Here is a 22,578-nt window from a genome sequence, read left to right as displayed (position 1 = left end):
TAAAAAAACACGTGGAGATATTTAAGGTGTGGACCTCGTTGTTTTCAAATGGTTATGTGGTGGCTGTCCAGATTCCTATGAAAACGGGTTCATATTTGCCACGGAAAGTGTGATGATATTTTGGAATCTCAATTATTTTTATCAATTAAACAACTATCGATATTTTTTAAAATAAAAATAATTTTTATGATACAAAATATAATATTTTTATGAAATGATCTAAATATAATATTTGTTTCATAAAATTGATTCATAAAACTATCCGACACGATTTTTTTTGTGTCCAAACAAATAACATCATTTTCACCCATGTTAGATTTTTTCTATCACTTCTATCACATTCACATATCCGAAGATTTTTGAATGCCAAATTAGTATTTAATATAAATATTAATTTTAAGAAGATACAATAAAAGCAATGTCCAAAAAAAAAAATCGAAAGATATAACTATGAATACAAAACTAATTATGAACAAAGGACAATAATAAAATTTATAAAAACACTCTTAGAAGCAAAAACACATTAAATTTCGCAGGTTATTATTAATTATTAATTAATTAATATATTTGTAGGCATATTAATACTAACTATTATTAATAAGACTAGAGAGAGGTGGATCACTGCGGGACACATATATGCAGAAACAAATCAAGAACACGCTCCGACCAGGAAAATGTCCACATTTGCCACGGCGCCATTCCTCCACCACCACCAAGGCCGCTGTAATCTTCTCCGCCGTCGCCGTCCTTCTCTCAAACCCATCCTTAAAGGTCAACTATTATCGAAGAAGCCCCCTCCTTTTCAACTTAATTACACGCAGACCTCAAAATCCCGCTTCAATGGTGCCTGCTTCTGTTCTAGCCGTTTCGACCCCGCTCAAGCACTCAACCCTACCGGCGCTGCCACTGTGGAAACATCTGAATCCTCAATCATAACATTCACCGAAGCCTTCCACTTGAAACGACCTGAAAAGGTGGGCTTTTTTGTATTTTGTAATTACGCTCGTGGGTACTTATCCCCCTGACACATGAGTATGTACTGTGCATTCTACTTGTGAGTTTTTTTTTTCCTTCAAAAAATTCGTGTGCATGTGCATAATTTTCAATAGATTGACAGGGAGGAACAATATGTACGATTTTAGGAAATCAAGACCGAGTTTTTTTTACTTTTTCTGTACTTTTGGTAATTTCTTTTTAAATATTTATAGAACTTGAAGAGTCGTTTTTCGATTTTTTAAATTTATATATGTACTGCATATCTCGTTTTTTTGTGTGTTGGGAATCTTGGAGCGGAAAACAATTCGAAACCTGAACTGGCGAAGCATATGGATTGATTGATTGTAAAAGTAGGTTTGATATGCATGTTTTCCTTGATAAATGGACCTTAATTCTTTTTGCTGTTTCCGGGCGTAGTATGGTATAGAGTGTTTATATGCTTAAAATTAGATAATTGATGGTTATTATTTTCAATTGATTCGTGGTATTTTACAGATGGAGGGAAAGATATCAATCAAATTAGACAAAGGGAAAAGTGAAGATTATTGGCAGCTTATTGTGGGGTGCAGTCTTCCTGGAAAGTGGGTTCTTCACTGGGGAGTTAGCTACGTAGGCGATGTAGGAAGGTGAGTTTTTTCTCTGGTAATGTTTCACAAATTACCGAGATTCAAATTATGGGACAGTTATCGTAACATAGTACATGGGTTTTGTTAAGAAGTCATTCCTCTGATGGTTTCCGATGATTTTGCGTTATGGTTACTTCTAGTATCATTTGTTGGTATGTTACACTTTAATTGTTGCAGTGAATGGGATCAACCTCCTCTGGATATGCGGCCTCCAGGTTCCATTTCGATTAAGGTACAGTGATTTGAATTTGATGCTTGTGGATTCTTGTTATGGTTTTCTACCAATCCAATATGTTTTTACTGTGCCGATATTGATTGCCTTTCAGGACTATGCAGTTGAAACTCCTCTGGAGATATCATCTGCTTCAACGGGAGGAGAAACATTTTATGAAGTAAAGATTGACGTCAATACAAATAGTTCAATTGAAGCTATAAATTTTGTATTGAAGGCAAGTTCCTCTGGCCTGCACATTGCTAATTGTTTCTTTGTTGATTAGATATGAGGCTTTTGCTTGTGTGTGTGTGTTTATGTATTTGTTTATACGACTTTTTACTGTTATGTATCTTTTTTTTGTGTGTCTACAAATGGTCCAGGACGAGGAAAGTGGGTATTGGTATCAGCACAGAGGAAGAGATTTTAAAGTGCCTCTTCTTGACGACCTTCAAGACAATGGAAATGTTGTTGGAACCAAAAAGGGCTTGGGTATATGGCCAGGTTGCTTTGGATTTTCTTCTGTATGTTATATCATTTATCCTTTTATTATTCCAACGTAGTTTGTCAACTTGTTGTCTCATTCTAGCTCATGTACTTTCCATCTTAATTTGGATGGTCGACTTCCTTCAGTAGATAGCCTGTTGACAAATATCTGAGTCCATCTATCTCTCTGGATTCTCTTGCAGTTGTTTCAATTCTTGGCTCATTCGATGGACTAACAGTATGTATAGTGGGGTTTTATGTTTTTGGAAGTATATTAATTAGATACTAGCTTGTTCTCACCATTACAAGAATTTTTTCATGAGCATCATGTGACTTTTTCCTCTGCTTTGTCAATATATCGAGGTTATTTTTATATCTAGTTTTCCCTGCATTTTTCCCCATCACTTGACAGTATGAGTAAACCATTTCTTACATCAGGCACACTGGGACAGCTATCCGCTGCACTTCTTAAACCAGAAGTAGCTGATCTGAAAGGAGAAGACACTGTAGAACGTAGCTTGCGAAAGATACCTCTTCAAGGCTTTTGTGAGGAACACCCCGTTGTTAAAGAAATCATTGTTGATAACTCGGTTAGTATTTCTGTTCGCCAGTGCCTTGAGAATTCAAAAAATATTTTGGACATAGACACCGATATACCTGGAGATGTAGTACTTCACTGGGGTGTCTGCAAAGATGACAGTAAACATTGGAGAATCCCAGCTGAGCCTTATCCTCCTGAAACAAGCATCTTCAAGAATAAAGCCTTGCGAACTCATTTACAGCAGAAAGCCAATGGACATGGTTCACGGGGGTCATTTTCGTTGGATGAAGGATATTCAGCATTTGTCTTTGTGCTGAAACTGGATGAGAGCACATGGTTAGATTGCAAAGGAAATGATTTTTACGTACCCTTTTCAAATCCCATGGTCCGAAACAAGCAATATGAACCGATTAATTCTGAGGGTGCGGAACAAAGTGAGGAAATTGGCTCCCTGGTTGTATTGGAAAATGCTTCCAAGTCGGATCTAGCAGTTTCTGCTTACACGGATGAAATCATTAATGAGATAAGGAACTTAGTGAGTGATATTTCATCTGAAAAGAGTCGAAAAACAAAAAGCAAAGAAGCGCAAGAAGGCATTCTCCATGAAATTGAGAAGCTTGCTGCAGAAGCATATAGTATCTTCAGAAGTTCTATGCCAACTTTTCCAGAAACTGAAACGTTAGAAGCTGAGGTTCTACAACCGCCAGTAAAAATATCTTCTGGGACCGGCACAGGGTTTGAAATTCTTTGTCAAGGATTTAATTGGGAATCTCACAAATCTGGAAAATGGTACTTAGATCTTCATGAAAAAGCTTCGGAATTATCATCACTTGGTTTCACTGTGATCTGGTTACCTCCACCTACTGATTCGGTTTCACCTGAAGGCTACATGCCAACGGATTTATATAACTTAAACTCCAGGTATTGCTTAAACAAGTGACATTTGTTTGTCCCTGGTGTTTTTGAACAAAAACAAAACGTAATTATATCCATTGAAAATCTTTTACTAAAGTAAGTTCTACAAATGAAGCTTGTGGTTAAATCGATAATCTCATTTGTGTGATTAGGTTCATAAAATCTAATTGCCTTTGACCTTTAGGAGTTCATGATGATTGTGATGTTTGATAGATACGGAAACATAGATCAATTAAAACTTCTTGTGAAGAGATTTCATGAGGTGGGCATGAAGGTTCTGGGTGATGTAGTTTTAAACCACCGATGTGCACAGTACAAGAACCAAAATGGTATCTGGAACATTTTTGGTGGTCGTTTAAACTGGGACGACCGAGCTGTTGTTGCTGATGACCCACATTTCCAGGTATAATAATATCCTTCGATTGGAATAGTTTTCCGAAATATCACCATGAAATTCCAGAATAACAAATTTACTCTATATGTAGTCAAAAAAATATTCAATGGATAGTCTTTGCATATTGATGTGTTAGAGCCTAACTGCCAGTGACTCATTGCAAGCATAAATTGAGCAAGGAAATTAAGCAAGTAATTACAGAATTTCCACAATGTTATATTGGTTGGAGTAAACTGATTCACCAAGAACAATCTGAGTACTAACTCAGCCAAGGTGAATACCCTTTATAAGATAAAGAAAAGATTAACGGCAGAAAAATATGCCCAATGCCCCCCAACTAACCAAGTATGGCCCTATACATGTCCTCTCCCCACGTGGGGATACCCCTTCTGGTGTGTATACCTGATATATAGTAGGCTTGTGCTTCTTTGAACCTTTTTCTACTACTACCGTTTCCAAACACGGAGTATTGAGCATTCAGATTTTGACTGTCTGTTGTATAGCTTTTTAGATATTTATAAAGACACTTGGATATTATTTTGCAAAGCACTAACAACAGGCACACACGAAGCAGCAAGCTGTATTTCTTGTTTATGGTTTTTAGGAAATGAGGTTTCTTTTATAATGCTGAAATGTTGAGAGTTGTCTTATTGATCATTTCTAGGGAAGGGGCAACAAGAGTAGTGGAGATAATTTTCATGCTGCTCCAAATATTGATCATTCTCAAGAATTTGTAAGAAAGGATATTAAGGAATGGCTCGACTGGCTGAGGTGAGTTAAGTACTCTTAAAGTCGTATTGTGTTCATGTCTATATCAGGAAGTCAAGGTGATGATCACCAAATAGTAATTGCTATTTGGTCGAGTGGGCTAATTTTTGAGTCCTAAAAACTGGATTTCCATTTGAATGTATTGCATCTTTTTCCTTCCAAGATATTCTTCCTTTATTTATTCAATATCTAGTCAAGGCTATGTTGAGAACTTGAAAGAAGAGCTTAGAATACGACGAAGTATATTAAGATCATCTTCTTGTATGTTGTTATTGGTAGATATTCTAGTCCATTAATTTAAGCCTAGCAAATAATTTTATTTAAATGAACTTAAAAAATAACAGTGACTGCTACTTGGATGTACAGAGAAGAAATTGGTTATGATGGATGGAGGCTCGATTTTGTTCGGGGGTTTTGGGGTGGGTACGTCAAGGATTATCTAGATTCCAGTGAACCTTATTTCGCAGTGGGCGAGTACTGGGATTCTCTCAGTTATACATATGGTAAGGTGGATCACAATCAAGATGCGCATAGACAGAGAATCGTTGATTGGATAAATGCTACCAATGGAACTGCAGGCGCGTTTGATGTCACAACAAAAGGAATTCTTCATGCTGTAAGCATATACCATTCATTTGACCGCCTTTTCTTTTGCCGCATCAGACCACTTGATATTCGTCACTAGTAAAATTGACCAATGAGCTTGTGTATAAGCATTTTCGTTTAATCTTCTTGATCTGCATCATATAGGCTCTTGAACGATGTGAATATTGGCGACTATCAGATGTACAGGGAAAACCTCCTGGAGTTGTTGGATGGTGGCCATCTAGGGCTGTTACTTTTATTGAGAATCATGATACTGGTTCTACTCAGGTTTGATCTCTTCCTTAACTAGCTAATTTATTCCATAACTCACTTTCGCATACATTGAAGGCTCCTGGGATGTATACAGTTTGTTTGCTGACCCTTTTCTTTGGCTTGAAGGGTCATTGGAGATTTCCAGGCGGGAAAGAAATGCAGGGTTACGCCTATATTCTTACGCACCCTGGAACGCCATCTGTATTCCATGATCACATTTTTTCCGAATATTTATCTGAAATATATTCACTTATCTCCATCAGAAAGCGGAACAATATCCACTGTCGGAGCTTAGTTAAGTGTTGGATGTTTTTCAATCATTGTTTTTTACTTTTTTGACATGGGTTTGTGGAATAATAATAAAGTTTGGCAATTTTTTATAGGTTCAAATACTCAAGGCCGAGACAGATGTCTATGCAGCCATGATCGATGAAAAGTTGACCATGAAAATCGGACCTGGTCACTTTGAGCCATCCAGTGGTCCAGAAAACTGGTGTTTAGCCATTGAAGGCCGGGACTATAAGGTGTGGGAAAATTCATGAATAAGATATTAATATACAGATTCATCGCCATAGTCGTCTTGTTATCAAAAGTGACGATTTTGATGAATTGGAACTGATATAAGTTTCAAAATTTACTTCTATGATCTACAAGATCCGGGGCGGGCTGTTATTTGCCTCGAACAAGAGTCTTGATTGCAGTCCCCATCTCATCGGGGTGTATATACCTTACTGTCTATCTATATTCCTCAAAACTGTTGTACACAGTACACATTATTGTATTAGTGTATCTTTCTTTGGATGTAACACGTCATATTGCTGTACTCTCTTGGAAATACTGTTCTATAATAAACTGCATTGCCAGAATGTTTTGATTTGCTCAATAAACTTCAACCTGTGTTTTTTTTTTTTAAAAAAAATTATTTATAACTAGGGCAAACTTGTAAGCATAACCGACCAAATGGGTAAACGTTACTTGGAGCTTATCCTACCAAAGCATTATGATGATCCCCAGAAGACCAAATTGGTGAGTCGATTAGTTTGTATACTTAAACCTTGTACTTTGGCGCTTTTATAAACGTGGCTGTTTCTTCTATTCTGCCAAAATTGCCAGATATCTAAATTCTATTTTTCAAGAGACCATGCTATACTAACTCATCAAATTGCCTCATCCTGCCGCCCTCTCCCAAATTTGTGCGGTGTTGCTTTATATGTCCACCATTATTCAATGACACTATTCATAACTTAACCTAACCATTTAAACCACACAACACAAGATGATGTAAGTTAATCTTCTGCATCCCTCAGGTGAGAGAAAACCCAAGAAATAGTTTATAATCCAGTATGTAATACAACAGGCTTCTCTTATTATGCCACGCCTGTCGATCTAAGTCCAGGGTTTTTCCTGTCCCTTCTCGTTCATTATTTCTCTAATCTTGTGGATTTCTTTCCACTTTTCTATTACCGCAAACATGTTGGACAACATCAAAGAAGGGATTGGGTTTTCTGCTTCTATCTCAGAAAATCTCTTAGCCATTTCCTCTCCAAGTATGGAATCTGCATGATGCCCACAAGCACCGAGCAATGAAGCAAAAACAGAAGCAGATGTTTCAGGAATTCCTCTTGGTAGTTCAAAAGCTTCATCCAGCCTTCCTACTCGACAGAGAAGGCCGATCAAGATATTTATATGGATACAAATCATAACGTATAGTCATCAATCCGAAAAATTGGAATGCCTTCTCAACGTGACCAGCGTCACTACATACAGACAAAAGGCAACTGAAAGTGACTAAATTTGGCTCAACTTTGTTCTCTGCCATCTGTTGAAAATATCAAAACCACTTTACGTTTACCATTCTTTCCATACCCAGAAATCATGGCATTCCAAACTGCAGGATCATTATTAGGCTTTATTTCAAATTGATTGAAATAATTGCATGCAAGAGAACATTGACCACATTTCATGTACATGTCAATCAGTGAAGTAGCAACAAAATCTTCATCGGTGGCATTCATTCTCACAACATATGCATGAATCTGCTTCCCAGAGTTCAGTGCTGATAGAGATGAGCAGCAGCTAATAAGCTGGTCAGCCTGGCATTAGGCCACAAGACTGCATTTTTCTGAAGAACAAGAAAGCTTCATCCGCTTTTCCAAGCCGTGAGAATCCATTGATCGTGGAATTTCATGTCACTGAGTCTGATTTCAACCCTTCTTTCGATTCTAACTCCATGAAAAGATCAATAGCAATTTCAGTTTGATCATTAGACATCATTCCTGCAATCATAGAATTCCAAGCGATCAAGTTTCTGCGACTTCCATTTCTTTGAATAAATCATAAGCACACTGCCAAGAACCACATTTTGAATATTTCAACTAGACAGTTTCAACCTTGGTGTCAAACACTAACTCAACTTTTATCATGAGTCCATGGACCTGCCTTCCAAATTGTAAATTCTTACTCTTTGCACTCGCAGAGAGCACAGTAATGATTGTCACTGAATCGGGTTTCTCAAATAGGGATTCCCTCAGTTCATTAAACACATGAAACGCTAATTCATCAACAATATTATACGCAACCCTTATAGAAAAAGCATTGTAGCACACCACATTTTTGTCCTCAATCAGTCCAAACAACCTCATAGCAGATACTAGGTCACCGTAATTCAGATACATAACCATAAGTGATGTTGCAGCATAAACATCCACCTCCATAAAAACACTGCCAAAGGTCATTTTTAAAAAATAATTTTTGACTAGAGTTAGATAACAAAATACTCCCAACATAACACCACTTATTTATCACATGTTTTAATAATTTATTCATAAATTTAAAATAATATTATTATAGTACAACAAGTATGAGAAATTATCAATTTCTTATTATAAATTATATAACTTTCATCAAGAATTTGAAAAAAAAGAAAAAGAAAGTAATTTCAGATTCTTGCATCTAACTAGCTGGCATCTCAAAACGGCAAAGAGGACAGCAGTGACTTCTCATCAACCATGTTTTGATGCAAGCCCCGTGAAAATAATGACGACATGGCATCTGAAGAACACCTTCATGACAACCAGATTCATCAAAATCTGGTTGTTGGAACTTTCATACAAGCCCCGTGTAAATTACTGCATCAAGCAGAATGTTGGAAGCCTTAAAATCTCGACATATCACTTAGTTGTTGAGCCTCGTGCAAAAAACAAAGACCCTTAGCAGCTCCTATAGCAACCTTGATTCTAGTTGCCCAATAGAGGGGCTGTGGCCCTCCTAAACATGGTAAAATACAAATAATCAAACGAAGTCCTAACAGACAATTAATCTTACAAACATGAAACTTAATCAGCACAAAGCCAACACAATGTAGTATGGAGTTCTCATATGATGCTATTTAAAGAGTTGAAAAGTAAAAGCTCGGGAGCGTGGAGGATATGTAAAACAATTGAGAATCTAACAAGGCAGTGAAATCATGCAAGGATTTTGAAGCCAACTGAATAATTTTGATATGTCATCATTCCACATAATGGAAATTACTTCGTTAAGTTCATTGAGTAAAACGCCGCACGCAGGGAAATTTAACATATCTCTCCCATTTTACTTCATGTAGCCTAAAATTATCCAATCAATGAATTCTGACAAATAAATGCATGGATAATAAATGGTAGGCATTAACAGGTTCAATAAATAATGATGAAACATGAGCAAAACAAGCCACACGTCAGTTGAGAAACCATCCATGTACTGTTGATAAAAAAGAGCCGAAATACACCCTAACTATCAAAATGATACATACTTCTGAACAAATGATTCTCCAAGCTTCCTTTCGGCATGAACTCATACACCAACAGTCCATTGTCACCATCAGAGCAGTACCCGATAAGTTTAACTAGATTCGGGTGATGAAGTTGCCCCAGATAGTGAACCTCTGCCTAAAAAACAATCTGTAAGCTCTCAAACAGACTTATAAATACTGATTTTAAATTTTAGTTTATCACTTCATTAAATCACCAAGAAGGGGGCATACCAACCACTCCTTGTTGCCTTGGAAACCCTCGGGCTTCAACTTCTTGACAGCAACAACCATTCCTGATCCAGGCTTTGCAGCAGTTAGAGTGTGCTCATCAATCCATCCTTTGTAAACGTAGCCAAATCCTCCTTCCCCAAGAAGACTGTCGACTCAAAAGTTTCTAGTCGCGCTCTTCAATTCATTTAATGTGAATGGTTTGACATTTGTAGAAGATAGAATTTCAGCTTCAGATCTTGGAGTAGGGAGGCTTTTAGCATTGCTTTTGCTACTGTGAGAGGGAATGTTTATGCTCGAAGTAGATGAATTGCTAGTTTTTCTGGGATATCTTGATGCTTCTTAACCAAAAGAAAACATAAAACAGAGCATTTAAAAAGAATGATATATCAATCAAACAAAGCTAACATTTTTCATATAGTCATGGAGAGTAGGAAAAATTGTATTTCGAATCATATACATAACATAGTTCGTACAAGCTAATTTCGTCAATCAATGAATTTCACATGAACTATTTATTATCAAAATAAATAAAATCTACTCAAAGATCAGAGATTTAAAACTGGATGAATGTAAGAACGATCATGTTCAGTAGATATAACACAATGGCAATCAATCAAACTGTATCTTTTGAGTCCAATATCAGAACAAAAAGCGTAAGATATCAAATAGCACAAACAACACATATAGATATCTGCATGTTTTTCAGCCGTTAATCAAACAAAGTAAAACTAGAGTCAAGCTTCCAGTCTAACGAAAATAGTCTGCCTAAACCCACAAAAAGTTTCTTTGCCAATGAGAAAGATCCAAGCTTTGGTTTATAAACTTAACCTCAATTATTCAAATTCAAGAACACTCAAAACAATACATTTTGCAGCAATTATAATTTAAGATAGAACCCACAAAGATTCAAAGTCCCACCATTCAAACTTCATGCATCTCCATGATAATTCATGGAAGAAAAACAGAGATATGATATAACATGGTTAATTTTCGCGGAGATATACCTAAACAGTTTCCCGTTACTGATCTTCTTCCCTACGCAAAGCAAGAAGAAAAGTGTATGAGCAAGAGCCAAAAGGGTCGGAAATGAAATAAAGAATGATGGCTTTTGTGATAGCAGGCTTTCGATGGAAAGAGACAAACTGGCTAACTGACTGTATATAACATGACACTGAAGTAAGCCCGGCATAAACAAAAATAGAAGCAAGATGGGCTATGGTTTCTAGATGATAAAACAAAGGTTGTTCATGAAACACATTACTGTTGACGGTGATTTGGAGGGTCAAATAAAAAAATCAATTTTTATGGAAATCAACATGATTTATGCTGGCAAGATGTTTTGAATTTCCAATTTTATTATTTGAAACAAAAGTCAAAAAGGGGCAATCCCATCTGACGATAATGGATATTAAGTGATGATTGGTTCGCTAGTTGTACTACGATGGTCTCAATTTTTTATATAATAATATAGAAATATAACCCGAATTACAAGCCTATGGTGGCATCATCTCCACCAATCAAATTTTTTTAAAACCCATTGCAGCCATTAGAAACTCTCCACGTGGAAGATCAAACGCATCTTGTCCCCACCACGTCTTCCTTATAAAACTCGCAAATACAAAAGGAGATATTTTACACTCGCTATCAAACGAGCTGCTTACGGTTGTTCCGATACGGTGATCTGGTGGCTACTGGTGGGTTATCTTGTTGCAATGCAGTCTCCCAGCGCCGGGCTACGCCGCGTACTTCTCCTCGCCTTTTGTGTTACCGGAATTTGGGCTGCTTATATTTATCAAGGGGTTCTTCAAGAGACCGTGTAAGAATGTTCTTTTCTTTTATTGAGCACGAATTTTATTTGTAATCGATCACCTGTTACTTTATGGTACACAGTTTTTCCGTTTTGTTGTTCGAGTTTAAATATAAAATAAAAGCGAATTCTTTTTCTTATCTGATTGATAGATATTTTTGGTGGAAATTATAATGTGAATAGATTTAGGTCTGATCATATTTCCATTTTCCTAATATTCTATGTGTTCAAGGCATTGAATCCTTCAGTGTCTAACGGAAAATTTGTTGATTATATTGTTTTAGGTCGACTAGAAGATTTGGTTCTGATAACAAGAGGTTCGAGCACTTGGCGTTCTTGAACTTAGCACAAAACGTAGTGTGTTTGATCTGGTCGTTTTTAAGTAAGTTTGCGAGGCTCCATTTTCAATAAAAAAACTGATTTTTCTCCGCTGGATGTTTTCTAATTGTGGTGTGATTGTTGCACAGTGATAAAGATTTGGTCTAATGGCGGAAATGGTGGAGCTCCTTGGTGGAGTTATTGGAGTGCTGGTATCACCAACACGATTGGCCCGGCTATGGGGATCGAAGCGTTGAAGTACATTAGTTACCCAGCTCAGGAAAGTTCAATATTACATGGACCCTCACCCTTTTCTTTAGTTTCTTTATGTATAAATGAATTTAAATTTCTACAATGGTTAAATGCTTCTTTAGCTTGGTGCGTGATTGAGGAATTTTGACTGCTTTATTGAAATTGGAAATGGAATTTGATCTTCAATTTGGCTGGCTGGTGCAGAAATTATGACATTGATGTCCTAATTGTTCACCTAAGGGTATCTCAAAATGGTTGATCTTTTATATGTCATCTTTCTTAACGAATCCATTTATAAGGCCGTGTAGATGCGCATTTAAGCGCCTTCTAGTGGTAACTTATTTAATATTCCACCTTTTGCCCATATAGTAATTTAGAAGATTCACTCTTTGAAAGTAATGTTTGACAATTTTTTTGGAAATGTCCGCATAATATGTTTCATACGCATTATATACTTATGTAAAAATTAAGGAGCCTGTTTCATCGAGGATCCACCAAAATGGCATAAAAAATGTGAAATATAGGCTTATGCTTGCTTTATGGTTACCATAAGAAAGATCCTAAATTAAAATGGTTCTACGACTGTGTTTTCCCCTGAATTTTTTATACTGCCAGTTAGCTTTCTTACCACCAATCAATATATTTTTGTTACTTTAGATTGAGATACCATGAAGCCTAATTTGTTTCAGCTCATGCACGATTTTGGACTAATTCTACCATTATTGTGTTTAGGTTCTGGCAAAATCCTCAAAAATGATTCCGGGTAAGACATTAATTATTATATGTATGTTGGGTTAAATGTCCAAATCTTACTTTTGCCGCCAAGCATTTAGTTCTTCGATTGCAATTGGAGGAATGACGATCGAATATTAGAATAAGCTCTTCCAAATCGAGGAGGAAATAATCTGTAATTATGATTAGGAAATATAATGAGTCAATGTTGGTTGCTTCTTTTCAAGCTAAATTTAGTTCCTTACTTTTATTGCATTGGACAGAAGTAGCACTGATTTTCAATTAGCATTTTCGGAATTTTGGTTGTATTAACTATGATATCATTAAAAAATTAATATTAGAAGTCCAATAGCACAATCTTGTTAATCGACATCTTTGTTTTGTGCAGTGATGCTGATGGGTACATTAGTTTATGGTATAAGATATACCTTCCCTGAGTATCTTTGCACGTTGCTTGTGGCTGGAGGGGTCTCCTGTTTTGCACTTTTGAAAGTATGCGTCCTAGTTACTCTGTTTTCTTTCAGTATTTGTGAACCTTCATAGTGTAATCTAACCTTAAAAATTAAACCTTTGTTATCTGTCAGTCATTCCATGTGAGTTGCTGACTTACGCGTCTGTGATAGGGCCCAATCAAGGAATTGATGTTTTTTCCTTTGATGATTCCAAATAATTATCTGTTTTCTCTATTAATATCTACCTTTTACTTTGTTTTTGTCTTAGACTAGCTCGAAGACTATAAGAAAACTAGCTCGCCCAAATGCTCCCCTTGGATATGCGCTTTGTTTTCTAAACCTTGCTTTTGATGGATTCACCAATGCCACTCAGGATTCTATTACAGCCAGGTAAAAATAGCGATCAGTCAGTCAACCTTTGACACTTGGTTTTTCCGTTTGCTATCAGTACTTCTCTAGAAGTGCAAACGAACCTAATCATTTTGTTTCGGTATAATTATGAGTGATAGTATGTGAAATCTCGAATTAAATTCTAAATTTACTTATAAAATTTTAAATAAATACATTAAAACCTGAAGAGGTATCTAATAAAATAACTCGGGTTCAAATTTGGCTCGAAAATGTATTTGAATACGTGATATCGCTGAAATTTGATAATTTCGAATACTATGTCAAACAATATTTGGGTCAGCTCGGAAAGCTCATGAGCTGGCTTGATTCTTTTGTGAACATAGTTATCACTATTTTTTAATCAATCAATGAAGTCCATATTGTTCTCCAATGGTTCATGATTTAATTATATCAGTAGTTATTGACATAAAGATTGACTTCGGCCTTCAGGTACCCAAAAACAAGTGCTTGGAATATAATGCTTGGAATGAACTTATGGGGAACAATTTACAACGTGATATTCATGTTTGGTCTTCCAAATGCCATGGGATACGATGCAATCCAATTCTGCAAGTCGCACCCAGAAGCTGCATGGGACATTCTTCTCTACTGTCTCTGTGGCGCGGTTGGCCAAAATTTTATATTCTTGACCATCAGTAGGTTTGGTTCCTTGACTAACACGACTATCACCACCACTCGAAAATTTGTAAGCATTGTCGTGTCTTCGGTTCTTAGCGGAAACCCCCTGTCGAAAAAACAATGGGGAAGTGTTGCAATGGTTTTCTCTGGATTGTCGTACCAGATTTACCTGAAATCGAAGAAGCTGCAAAGAATGCAGAAGAAGAGGAAGTCGGCATAACAGGGATCATGAATTTTTGACGTAATGTTGTAGCAAATGAAACTTCAAGGTTTTAGGATTATTCAACTTGTTAAAGATGTATTGAGACAGATTCTTATAGTTATACAAAAGCATGAAGGAAGTGTTGCGTAGTGTCTTCTTATTACAGTAACTCCAATGACTCTCAAGACAGACCCACAAACGACCACGTTATTTATAGTCTGTGGTCGTGGTTGACTTGGCGTCATCTCGTAATATAGTCTAGGTTATTACAAAATTTATTCAAATAAAGTGAGGCACTAGACAAAGTGGACGACAGCAATAATCTTCACATTTACCTGAAAGTTCAAAGATATTTCAGGCCCGTAGCCGGTAGGTCCGTGGTTTGAGCACGACATTAAATGTAAAATCAATGTATCCTACCGCTTATATAATGTCTGTCGATGGAAGAACTATTACTGTAATTTTAAAAGCTTTCATTCGCTTAAACAGTAAGTCTATTGTGACTCCAATAAATAACTTCTCTGGTATTATAAAATATTTTGAATCAACATACATATGCAATTAGTACATCATATTCTCCGATTCAACTTGCAGAAAGATACATTTCCAAGAAATACTTTTTGCACATCCAATGTGACCTATAAAACAATTTTTTTTTGGGGTGGTTGGGTGGGGGGCGTGTTTCATTGTTGACTGCCATTCAAAGCAAACTTTATTTTGTACAGGTTTCCCTCTCCCTTGTACCAGTGACTTTTGCTTTGGCAATGATGACACTTGTTTCCCACCATCCACAGCTAACCACGTTAAATAACAGATAATTTGGATCCCCATTCTTCCCCACCCCCACCCTGCCCTGTTACAAATCTCGTAAGAGGCAGCTTTGCAGAGAAGATAGAAGCCACAGAGAAAAAGGCAAGATATTTTACCTTCTGTAAGTAAAAATTTCAGCTTAGGTTCCATAGCAGACTATCATTTTTCTATTCGATTCAGAACATTTTCTACATTGCATTCACTTCTGTTAAATTTCAACAAGATGGAATATACATCTGCACACAAGGAAATCTATTCCATTTCCACTCCAATGAGTATGAATTACATTAAAAATCTCTAAACACCATATAAATATATGTATGAATTACATTAAAAATCTCTAAACACCGTGAAATATATATATATATATATATATATATATATATATATATATATATATATTATTTAGCACTCTGCACACTAAAGCAAATAGGAGTCCGTTGATTCCTACTTTGCTCTCTCTTTTGACTCGTAACCATTTTTCTCTATATCAATATCTCTAAAGGGTAATCTTGGCGAGTTGCCAATGTATAGTTACACATGTTGGTTCTGTACAATAGGCTTATCTAGCCACAAAAACATCTTGGAACAATGGATAGCCATATCCGAGCTCCATGACACAACAAACAAAAGAATGACACACCAAGGGAAACACCCAAAAGCCAATGTGAGTATGAGATAGAAAACTCCGGGATGCAGATCATGGCGATTGATCTTTCCTAGAATGCTCCATTAGCAAACTAGATTTGCAAAGTAGATCTTCGCAGGCCTATTTGGAAAAACTCAGGTCAAGATAACTGCAATCCAAGAACGGAAAATTCTGAAAAAAGAGATTTTAAAAAAAAAACCACTGCAGTGTTCAAAAACTCTGGATGGGTATCGCGATGAATATGAACTCCACGGATTATATTTTGTAAGATTGATCAGTGGCATTGGTCAGAGACAGTGGAGGAGGGATCTCTTGCACGGTGGAGCTTGTGAAGTAGTGGTCGTTGGGCTTGGAGTTGTTGAGTCCATTCCAAGTGCTTTCATTAAGAAGTGCTTTTCCTGTGGAATGAATTTATAAAGAAAAAACTGCTTAGACCAATTATCCACAATATTTATGGAAAGAAGGCAGGATTTGAAATTGAAACAGAGATTAAAGAAGTGACACAAAACTGTGATTTGTAACTCAACTCAACAACTTCTCCAATACATATGTGTGAGTTTGGCTAGAGGATTATTATTCAAGTCTCATTGATTAATTGCAACATCACATTTGAGAAATATGTGGCCCAAATCGGCTAAAATCATTTAATTAAAAGTGATTTATTGGAGAACCTTCATGCTCATATCATTTCGAACTATTCTCCGGTGACTCAACTTCTATAGGCACCATACTGATTAACTTCACTCTATTGATTTGGTAGCCCATACTCAAATCAGGGTTCCCGTATCCGCTACAGAATTTTCTGTCAGCTGATGGGCAGTAGTGTTTCTGTAGAAAGCTCAAGAAACTTCTACAAAATCATTGTTCCCAAAGCCATCAAATAGAGCTCACCAACCTTATCCAAAACACAAAGCTATGGCTAAGTTTACCCACATATCACTTATTGTTCAGTTGCATTCAGATTTTCTTTGTCAAGTCCTTCGATCAGAAGACAAACTTCCTAAGCTACCCCTGTCCTAAATTTGTCCGCTTGCACGATTCATGCTTTGCAGGTTTAGCATTGCTTCCCATGAGCCAAGTAAAATATGTTTTACTGTCATTTCTTGGTCCCATTAGATTGCTCCACCCCAAGGTTTTCATGGCTATTCAAGTCAGAAAAATGGTTGACTTATTAAATCCTCAGCATAAATCTTCTACCAGTATGTTTGTACACTAATATACTTTCGACCTTGTAAGCATCACCACATGCCATCAGGATGCAAAGGTCAGATATAAATGCTATAAATGACGATATTAATTTGGTGCTTTGGCACATTTGTATCAGAAACTCAGAATTCTTACACTTTCTGAAAATTTTGGGCTGGGAATTGTTGCTGCCAATGCTCTGAACATTGGAGTCACTTGAGCAGGGGAACTGAATTCTGCGCTGGAAAATTCACATAGAGCTCCATCATCAACCTTTATCCCTTCGTTACTTAACATAGTATCTGCTACAATAAATAACACTATTATCAACACTAGCAGTTATTTTATCATCCTGCAAATAAATGTTGCACACCATGGTCTGTGCTTGCACCACGATATATTCCACTTTCCCCAGCAAGACAATGCTGGTCATTTGATCGATCTGATTGCAGTTCCTGTCCGGTGTTCTGAGGTAGTGCACAAACATCAGCATGAAAATCTTCTGTTTTATCACATAATGCATTAGACACCAGAGTTGATCCTGTACTGTATTCAGAACTGGCCGGGGAGGACTCATACATATCGGGTTGCCTGAAAAGGTATCAATTAGATCTTGCATCAGATGAAATTTCAAATTAAATTTAAAAGTAAACAAGCCTCTTAGTTACCTCCAAGATGGAACACTACATTCATTGCTACATGTAACATTCTCCATCAACTCTTTGAACTTCTTGAGTTGAAAACTAGCATCCAGGTCCTTGAACGTAAGAAGATCGCCTTCTTTGTTTTGTTTTAGAAAATCTTGAAGAACCTGGAACACGTTTATATTGCAGGTTCTGTGTTATACAATTGACAAAAATCGATGCTAAAAATATTTATAGGCTGAAGCTGGAGTACATGTTTCCCTTTGGTGTGGTAAAGTGTACAAAATCTGACAAGATTCAAGACAGGGTCAATTGTATCTACGCACCATCCAGGCACTTTCTAGGCTCTGCTCTGTCTTCTCTGAATTAACTTTGATAGCAAGTGAGCTGAGTAATTCAGCTTGCTGCATCAATGCAAGTACTTTAGGATCTTCCTTCTTAATAAACGTTCCTTGACTTTTGTCATTTGCAGCTGCATAAGCGTCAAAATACAATACATTATCTATCTATTTGAACTTCAATTACATGGAGAATGGTTATTAATTATTTCATTACTATTTAATGTACAATTTATTTATCCATTTCCATATATTGTGCCTTTAGGTGATCACAATCTACTAGAAATCCTACAACAAAAGAATCTTCGAACTCACTTCCGCCAGACGACACCTCCTTCATGTGGCTGTCGTGCACCTGAGAGGCAATGTCACCCTCACAACTATGAAAGTTTTGAGCTATCACTGCAAATGGAGGTCTTAGAAGTTGATTTACACTTCCATATTCTCCAGCTAATTTTTCATCCCGGCAGCGACTTTCAGCGGTGTTTGATATCCTAAATCACCGTATTGGTTGTTAACTGTTATTTGTAAGACTTGATCCCAGTAGCATTTTTTCAAAGCAGTGGAACATGACAAGTAACACACCTTATCTTTTTAAGAGGTGGGGCATTTTCAGATCCTGCGTATGTTTCGAGCCCATTTGGAAATATAATCCTTTTGTTGTTTAAGTTAATGTACGAGGTACTGCTGTTTTCTTTAGCTAATGCTTCATGCTTTGCCCTCTTCTTGCACAGAGTGTTGAATCGATTCTTCACGGCATTGTCGGTTCTGAGAAATAGATATATTTTCATGTAACAACTATTAGTTTTCTAGGCCAACAAAGACACCCAACAAGTGGGACAAGGAAAAATCTTGATTTTCATGTAATTACCTGCCTGAAACCACCTTTGCAATCTCAGTCCATCTATTTCCAAATATCTTTTGCGCCTGCAAGTCACTTGATCATTAGATCAAGCTCAATATCAGTCTGATATGTTAATGTCTTGCCAATTCTCCTATTGGTGAAAAATATAGATACTCTTTCATTAAACTTTTTTTTAAAAAAAGATTTATTGCGCCATCCAATGGAAAATGCACTTGTAACTCAGCCACCAATCAAAATCAATAGTTCTAAGTACAATTTCAGTGGAACACTTCAGGGATCAGCTTTCAGATGAGAACAATATTTAAAATATGATCGAACAAATATAAATCTTGGAAGCGTAGAGGGCGTAGAAAACAGGCTTAAATAATGTACCTCGCACAGGAGCATGTCCTCCTCAGGCGACCATCCTCCTTTCTTGAAATCAGAATTCAAATAAGTGAACCATCTGAATAACAACGGCACATTCAAATCAAAACAGAACAAGAATCCGAAAGATTGCAACAAATAGATTAAGAGTACAGAATAGAGCTAGATGCTTGTGTTTATCTTGATTCTAACCTCCTTCTACATTGTCTCGTCGTTTTATCCTTGAATTTTGATGCAATAATAGCCCAACTATCACAAAATCACATCCATCAGTCTCACTTACCGATAATAGAAATTAATCTTCACACACATCCAAATCAAATGATCACATCCCATAGGATAAAATCAAATACAATATAAGAGAATCGGTATTTTACTTTTCAGTCCCATGTACCCGAATCTGCTCCCTTAAGATATCATCTTCCTGCAAAAGAAAGAAATCAAATTCTCATCAGATAAAACAGAGTAAATCCCAATAATAACAATAATTTTTTTTTTTTAAAAAAAAAGAGATTTAAAATAGGCACCTAAAAATATGAAAAAGATCTGACCTCTGGAGACCAAGAAACAATATGCCTTTCTTTCTGCTTGGGCACCTGACCACCACCATCCCTGTGGCTATTATTGTTCGAATTGTTCTTCATTTTCTATGTAACTTGTGAATCCCTCCTCTTGTCTCTTGCATGCTCGAGGAATATCCTCTTTTTTGTGAGTGAATATTTATGTATATAACCAAAAAAGTAAGACCCTTAAAAGATAAACTCTTTTGCCCTTTTCTCTTTACGGTAACTGTTTTAGCTCCCAAAACGGAACAGAACAGCACGACCAAAGACTAACAATGTGGGTCTTCACCAAAAATGTTGCCTAGGAATCGACCTTTCCTCCGTTCCCTTTGCCCGTTACTTTCTGAAACAAAACACCAAATTCATTTAAAACAATCATCTGAATCAAGATTCAATCCTGATAACAAGGGTCATCAGATTTTGACAAAGAAAATCTTGAAACAAACTTACGCTAATGAAGCTCAATACCTGCCTCGGATTTGAGAAAGAAGGGTAGAGAGGTAGAACTTGCAATCCAAGTATGCAATGTAATCAATAAAAAAATTAGAAGAAAAAAAAAACACGGGATTGGTTTTAATATATGGGGGTGGGTTGCTTTCATGGTGTCGAAGAAAGAGTTTCTCTAGGAAATTGGAAATCGTGGGGATGTAAAGAAAAATAAAACAATCAACGGATTCTTGCTTTTGAGCGCGGGTGTGTAAGAAAGTTTGAATGCTTGAATAAATAAATAAATGGAATAATAAAATAACGCTGAAATCCACGAGAGTGTAATTAATGATGAACGCATAGAAAAGAAAGAAATCACACCCCCACAAGCTCACTGTCACTATGTATGTATATATGTATGTATGTATGTATAGATTGGTGTTTTAATATTCGTGATTCAACTATTACACCACCAACCGTTGTTGCTTTCTATATATATTTTTAAAAATTCTAATATATTTCATATAATTTGAATTTTAGAAATACAAATATATATATATGTATATGTATATATGTCAGTTTCAAAATTATAAGTGCAGGCCACGTGACAGCCTGTTTGTCTGACCATTCATCGCCACTTTATTACTATAGATAGATAATTTGGTCAAAATTATTTATTTTACTTCACTTTCAAAATTGAAATATTTTATGTTTAAACCTTGTTTTCTTTGCGATGATTTGACAAAGATGTTCCAATTTATTAACAGAGGTTTGAATAAAATTGATAAGTGATGGATAATAATTCCAAAAGCATTTAATATTCTACATTTATGTCGTTGCTTGGATTTTAGCATTACATGATGTGATTTTGTTTGTTCTTTTGTTTGTTGTTTAAATAAAAAAGGTCGATTTATAGGGATTTAAATAAGAAGTTATCAATTACTATTCTGTAATTCGAAATTACAACAAATTAAAATACATGGATTCGAAAAATGAAAGAGAGGTGCATGTGGGTTTTCAAAGCATGGACCAAGATTAAAATTATTTAATTGAGTGTGACCCACCCCATGCATTGCAACCTCTCTCTCTCTCTCTCTATCTATCTATATATATATATATCATTCCCTGCCTTGTCTTGTCCTTCTTTTAGAGTCAATTGTGAGGGCCATCCCAAAAAAACTACAATATTGCCGTCTCTTTCTTGAAAGCGAGATGTCCCGCCAAAATTCGAGCCATTTTCATTTTTATTCGATATACAAGACACCATGCAGGATCAGATCCTCTATTCTATCATTCAGTTTACAATGTGAACCATCATATATATATATATATATATATATATATATATATATATATATATTGTATTACTAAGTCGTAATTTCATTCAGTTCAAGAAGATCGCTCCTAAATCAACAGGTTGGATAGACGACGGTCAGACATTTTCGTAATGAAATTAATTCCGATCCAGGTTCATATGATGATGATTAAAAAAAAAAAAAGAGTATTTTTTTTAAGTGATCACACGAAAGGGCCGGGGAGGGTATAAAGATTTAAGTGGGGGAGAAGGTCGGTGGTGGTTTGTCCCACAAGCCATGCCAAACATCAAAAACAAAGAGGGTGAATGTTTATATTTAATTTGAACCCCACGAATAGGAACCCTATGCTAATAATAAAGGTTGATTTTCTTTACTTTTCTAGCGTAAGAAATATTAACTCCCACTTTTAACAATATATTCTGCAGTTGACTAATCTCATCTTTTCTTGAAATTAAATCTCGACTCATCATGTCACACGTACATTAATTAGTCATGTCATGTACATCCAAATTAATCTGGATCGACTATATATTTGTATTTTACATACATGAGTACTAGAATCCTAATATATTCCTCAAATTAAACAAAACACCGAAGAAACTAATAATTCGAATAGTCATGCAGTGTATCTTCTCACGGATAATAACTTTTTTTAAAAAAAAAAATCTCAAATATTATTGTAATTGCTGACTGAATCAATAACAAGATCAGTGTATTAATTACTTCTTAAAATGGAAGGTATATAGTGACATCATGCATGCGTACATGTACTTAACAAACATATATATATATATATATAATGATTAAT

General features: G+C 36.0%; 3 protein-coding genes and 2 pseudogenes across 6 annotated transcripts; 2 read left to right on the top strand and 3 right to left on the bottom strand.

Annotated features, from left to right (window-relative positions):
• Positions 1-606: 606 nt before the first annotated feature.
• On the top strand, positions 607-6,672 carry LOC142552579 (alpha-amylase 3, chloroplastic-like). Its single transcript, XM_075662262.1, has 12 exons — positions 607-974; positions 1,492-1,622; positions 1,800-1,854; positions 1,949-2,071; positions 2,217-2,337; positions 2,758-3,781; positions 3,989-4,178; positions 4,834-4,940; positions 5,304-5,553; positions 5,688-5,810; positions 5,922-6,089; positions 6,179-6,672. Exons 1-12 carry the CDS (start codon positions 675-677, stop codon positions 6,335-6,337), a joined length of 2,751 nt encoding a protein of 916 aa, XP_075518377.1. The 5' UTR covers positions 607-674; the 3' UTR covers positions 6,338-6,672.
• Positions 6,673-7,162: 490 nt separating this feature from the next.
• On the bottom strand, positions 7,163-8,530 carry LOC142554250 (pentatricopeptide repeat-containing protein At2g02750-like; annotated as a pseudogene).
• Positions 8,531-8,685: 155 nt separating this feature from the next.
• LOC142554355 (putative serine/threonine-protein kinase PBL3) lies at positions 8,686-11,133 on the bottom strand (annotated as a pseudogene).
• A 284-nt stretch (positions 11,134-11,417) lies between these two features.
• Positions 11,418-15,156, top strand: LOC142552578 (UDP-galactose/UDP-glucose transporter 3). 2 transcript variants are annotated; one of them, XM_075662259.1, is made up of 7 exons: positions 11,418-11,632; positions 11,908-12,005; positions 12,091-12,222; positions 12,927-12,956; positions 13,314-13,417; positions 13,646-13,767; positions 14,218-15,156. In XM_075662259.1, exons 1-7 carry the CDS (start codon positions 11,529-11,531, stop codon positions 14,624-14,626), a joined length of 999 nt encoding a protein of 332 aa, XP_075518374.1. In that variant the 5' UTR covers positions 11,418-11,528; the 3' UTR covers positions 14,627-15,156. The 2 variants fall into 2 exon arrangements, with proteins under 2 accessions (XP_075518374.1, XP_075518375.1); XM_075662260.1 differs by having other exon boundaries at positions 12,091-12,260; positions 12,926-12,956.
• A 499-nt stretch (positions 15,157-15,655) lies between these two features.
• On the bottom strand, positions 15,656-20,455 carry LOC142552577 (transcription factor MYB124-like). Of its 3 annotated transcripts, none has more exons than XM_075662256.1 (12): positions 20,017-20,455; positions 19,843-19,889; positions 19,658-19,714; positions 19,472-19,544; positions 19,106-19,161; positions 18,820-19,002; positions 18,550-18,728; positions 18,223-18,368; positions 17,921-18,063; positions 17,626-17,843; positions 17,409-17,572; positions 15,656-16,465 (listed from the first exon to the last, which is right to left on the bottom strand). In XM_075662256.1, the coding sequence occupies exons 1-12, from the start codon at positions 20,107-20,109 to the stop codon at positions 16,355-16,357; spliced, it is 1,470 nt and encodes a 489-aa protein (XP_075518371.1). In that variant the 5' UTR covers positions 20,110-20,455; the 3' UTR covers positions 15,656-16,354. The 3 variants fall into 3 exon arrangements, with proteins under 3 accessions (XP_075518371.1, XP_075518372.1, XP_075518373.1); XM_075662257.1 differs by having other exon boundaries at positions 17,409-17,557; positions 20,017-20,453; XM_075662258.1 differs by having other exon boundaries at positions 17,409-17,554; positions 20,017-20,453.
• Positions 20,456-22,578: the final 2,123 nt, after the last annotated feature.

This window comes from Primulina tabacum, chromosome 8 (assembly GCF_025594145.1).
Source record: "Primulina tabacum isolate GXHZ01 chromosome 8, ASM2559414v2, whole genome shotgun sequence".
NCBI classification, from domain to species: Eukaryota; Viridiplantae; Streptophyta; class Magnoliopsida; order Lamiales; family Gesneriaceae; genus Primulina; species Primulina tabacum.
The sequence above is the reverse complement of the archived record's forward strand: the minus strand, read 5'-3'. Positions and strand labels throughout refer to the sequence as shown.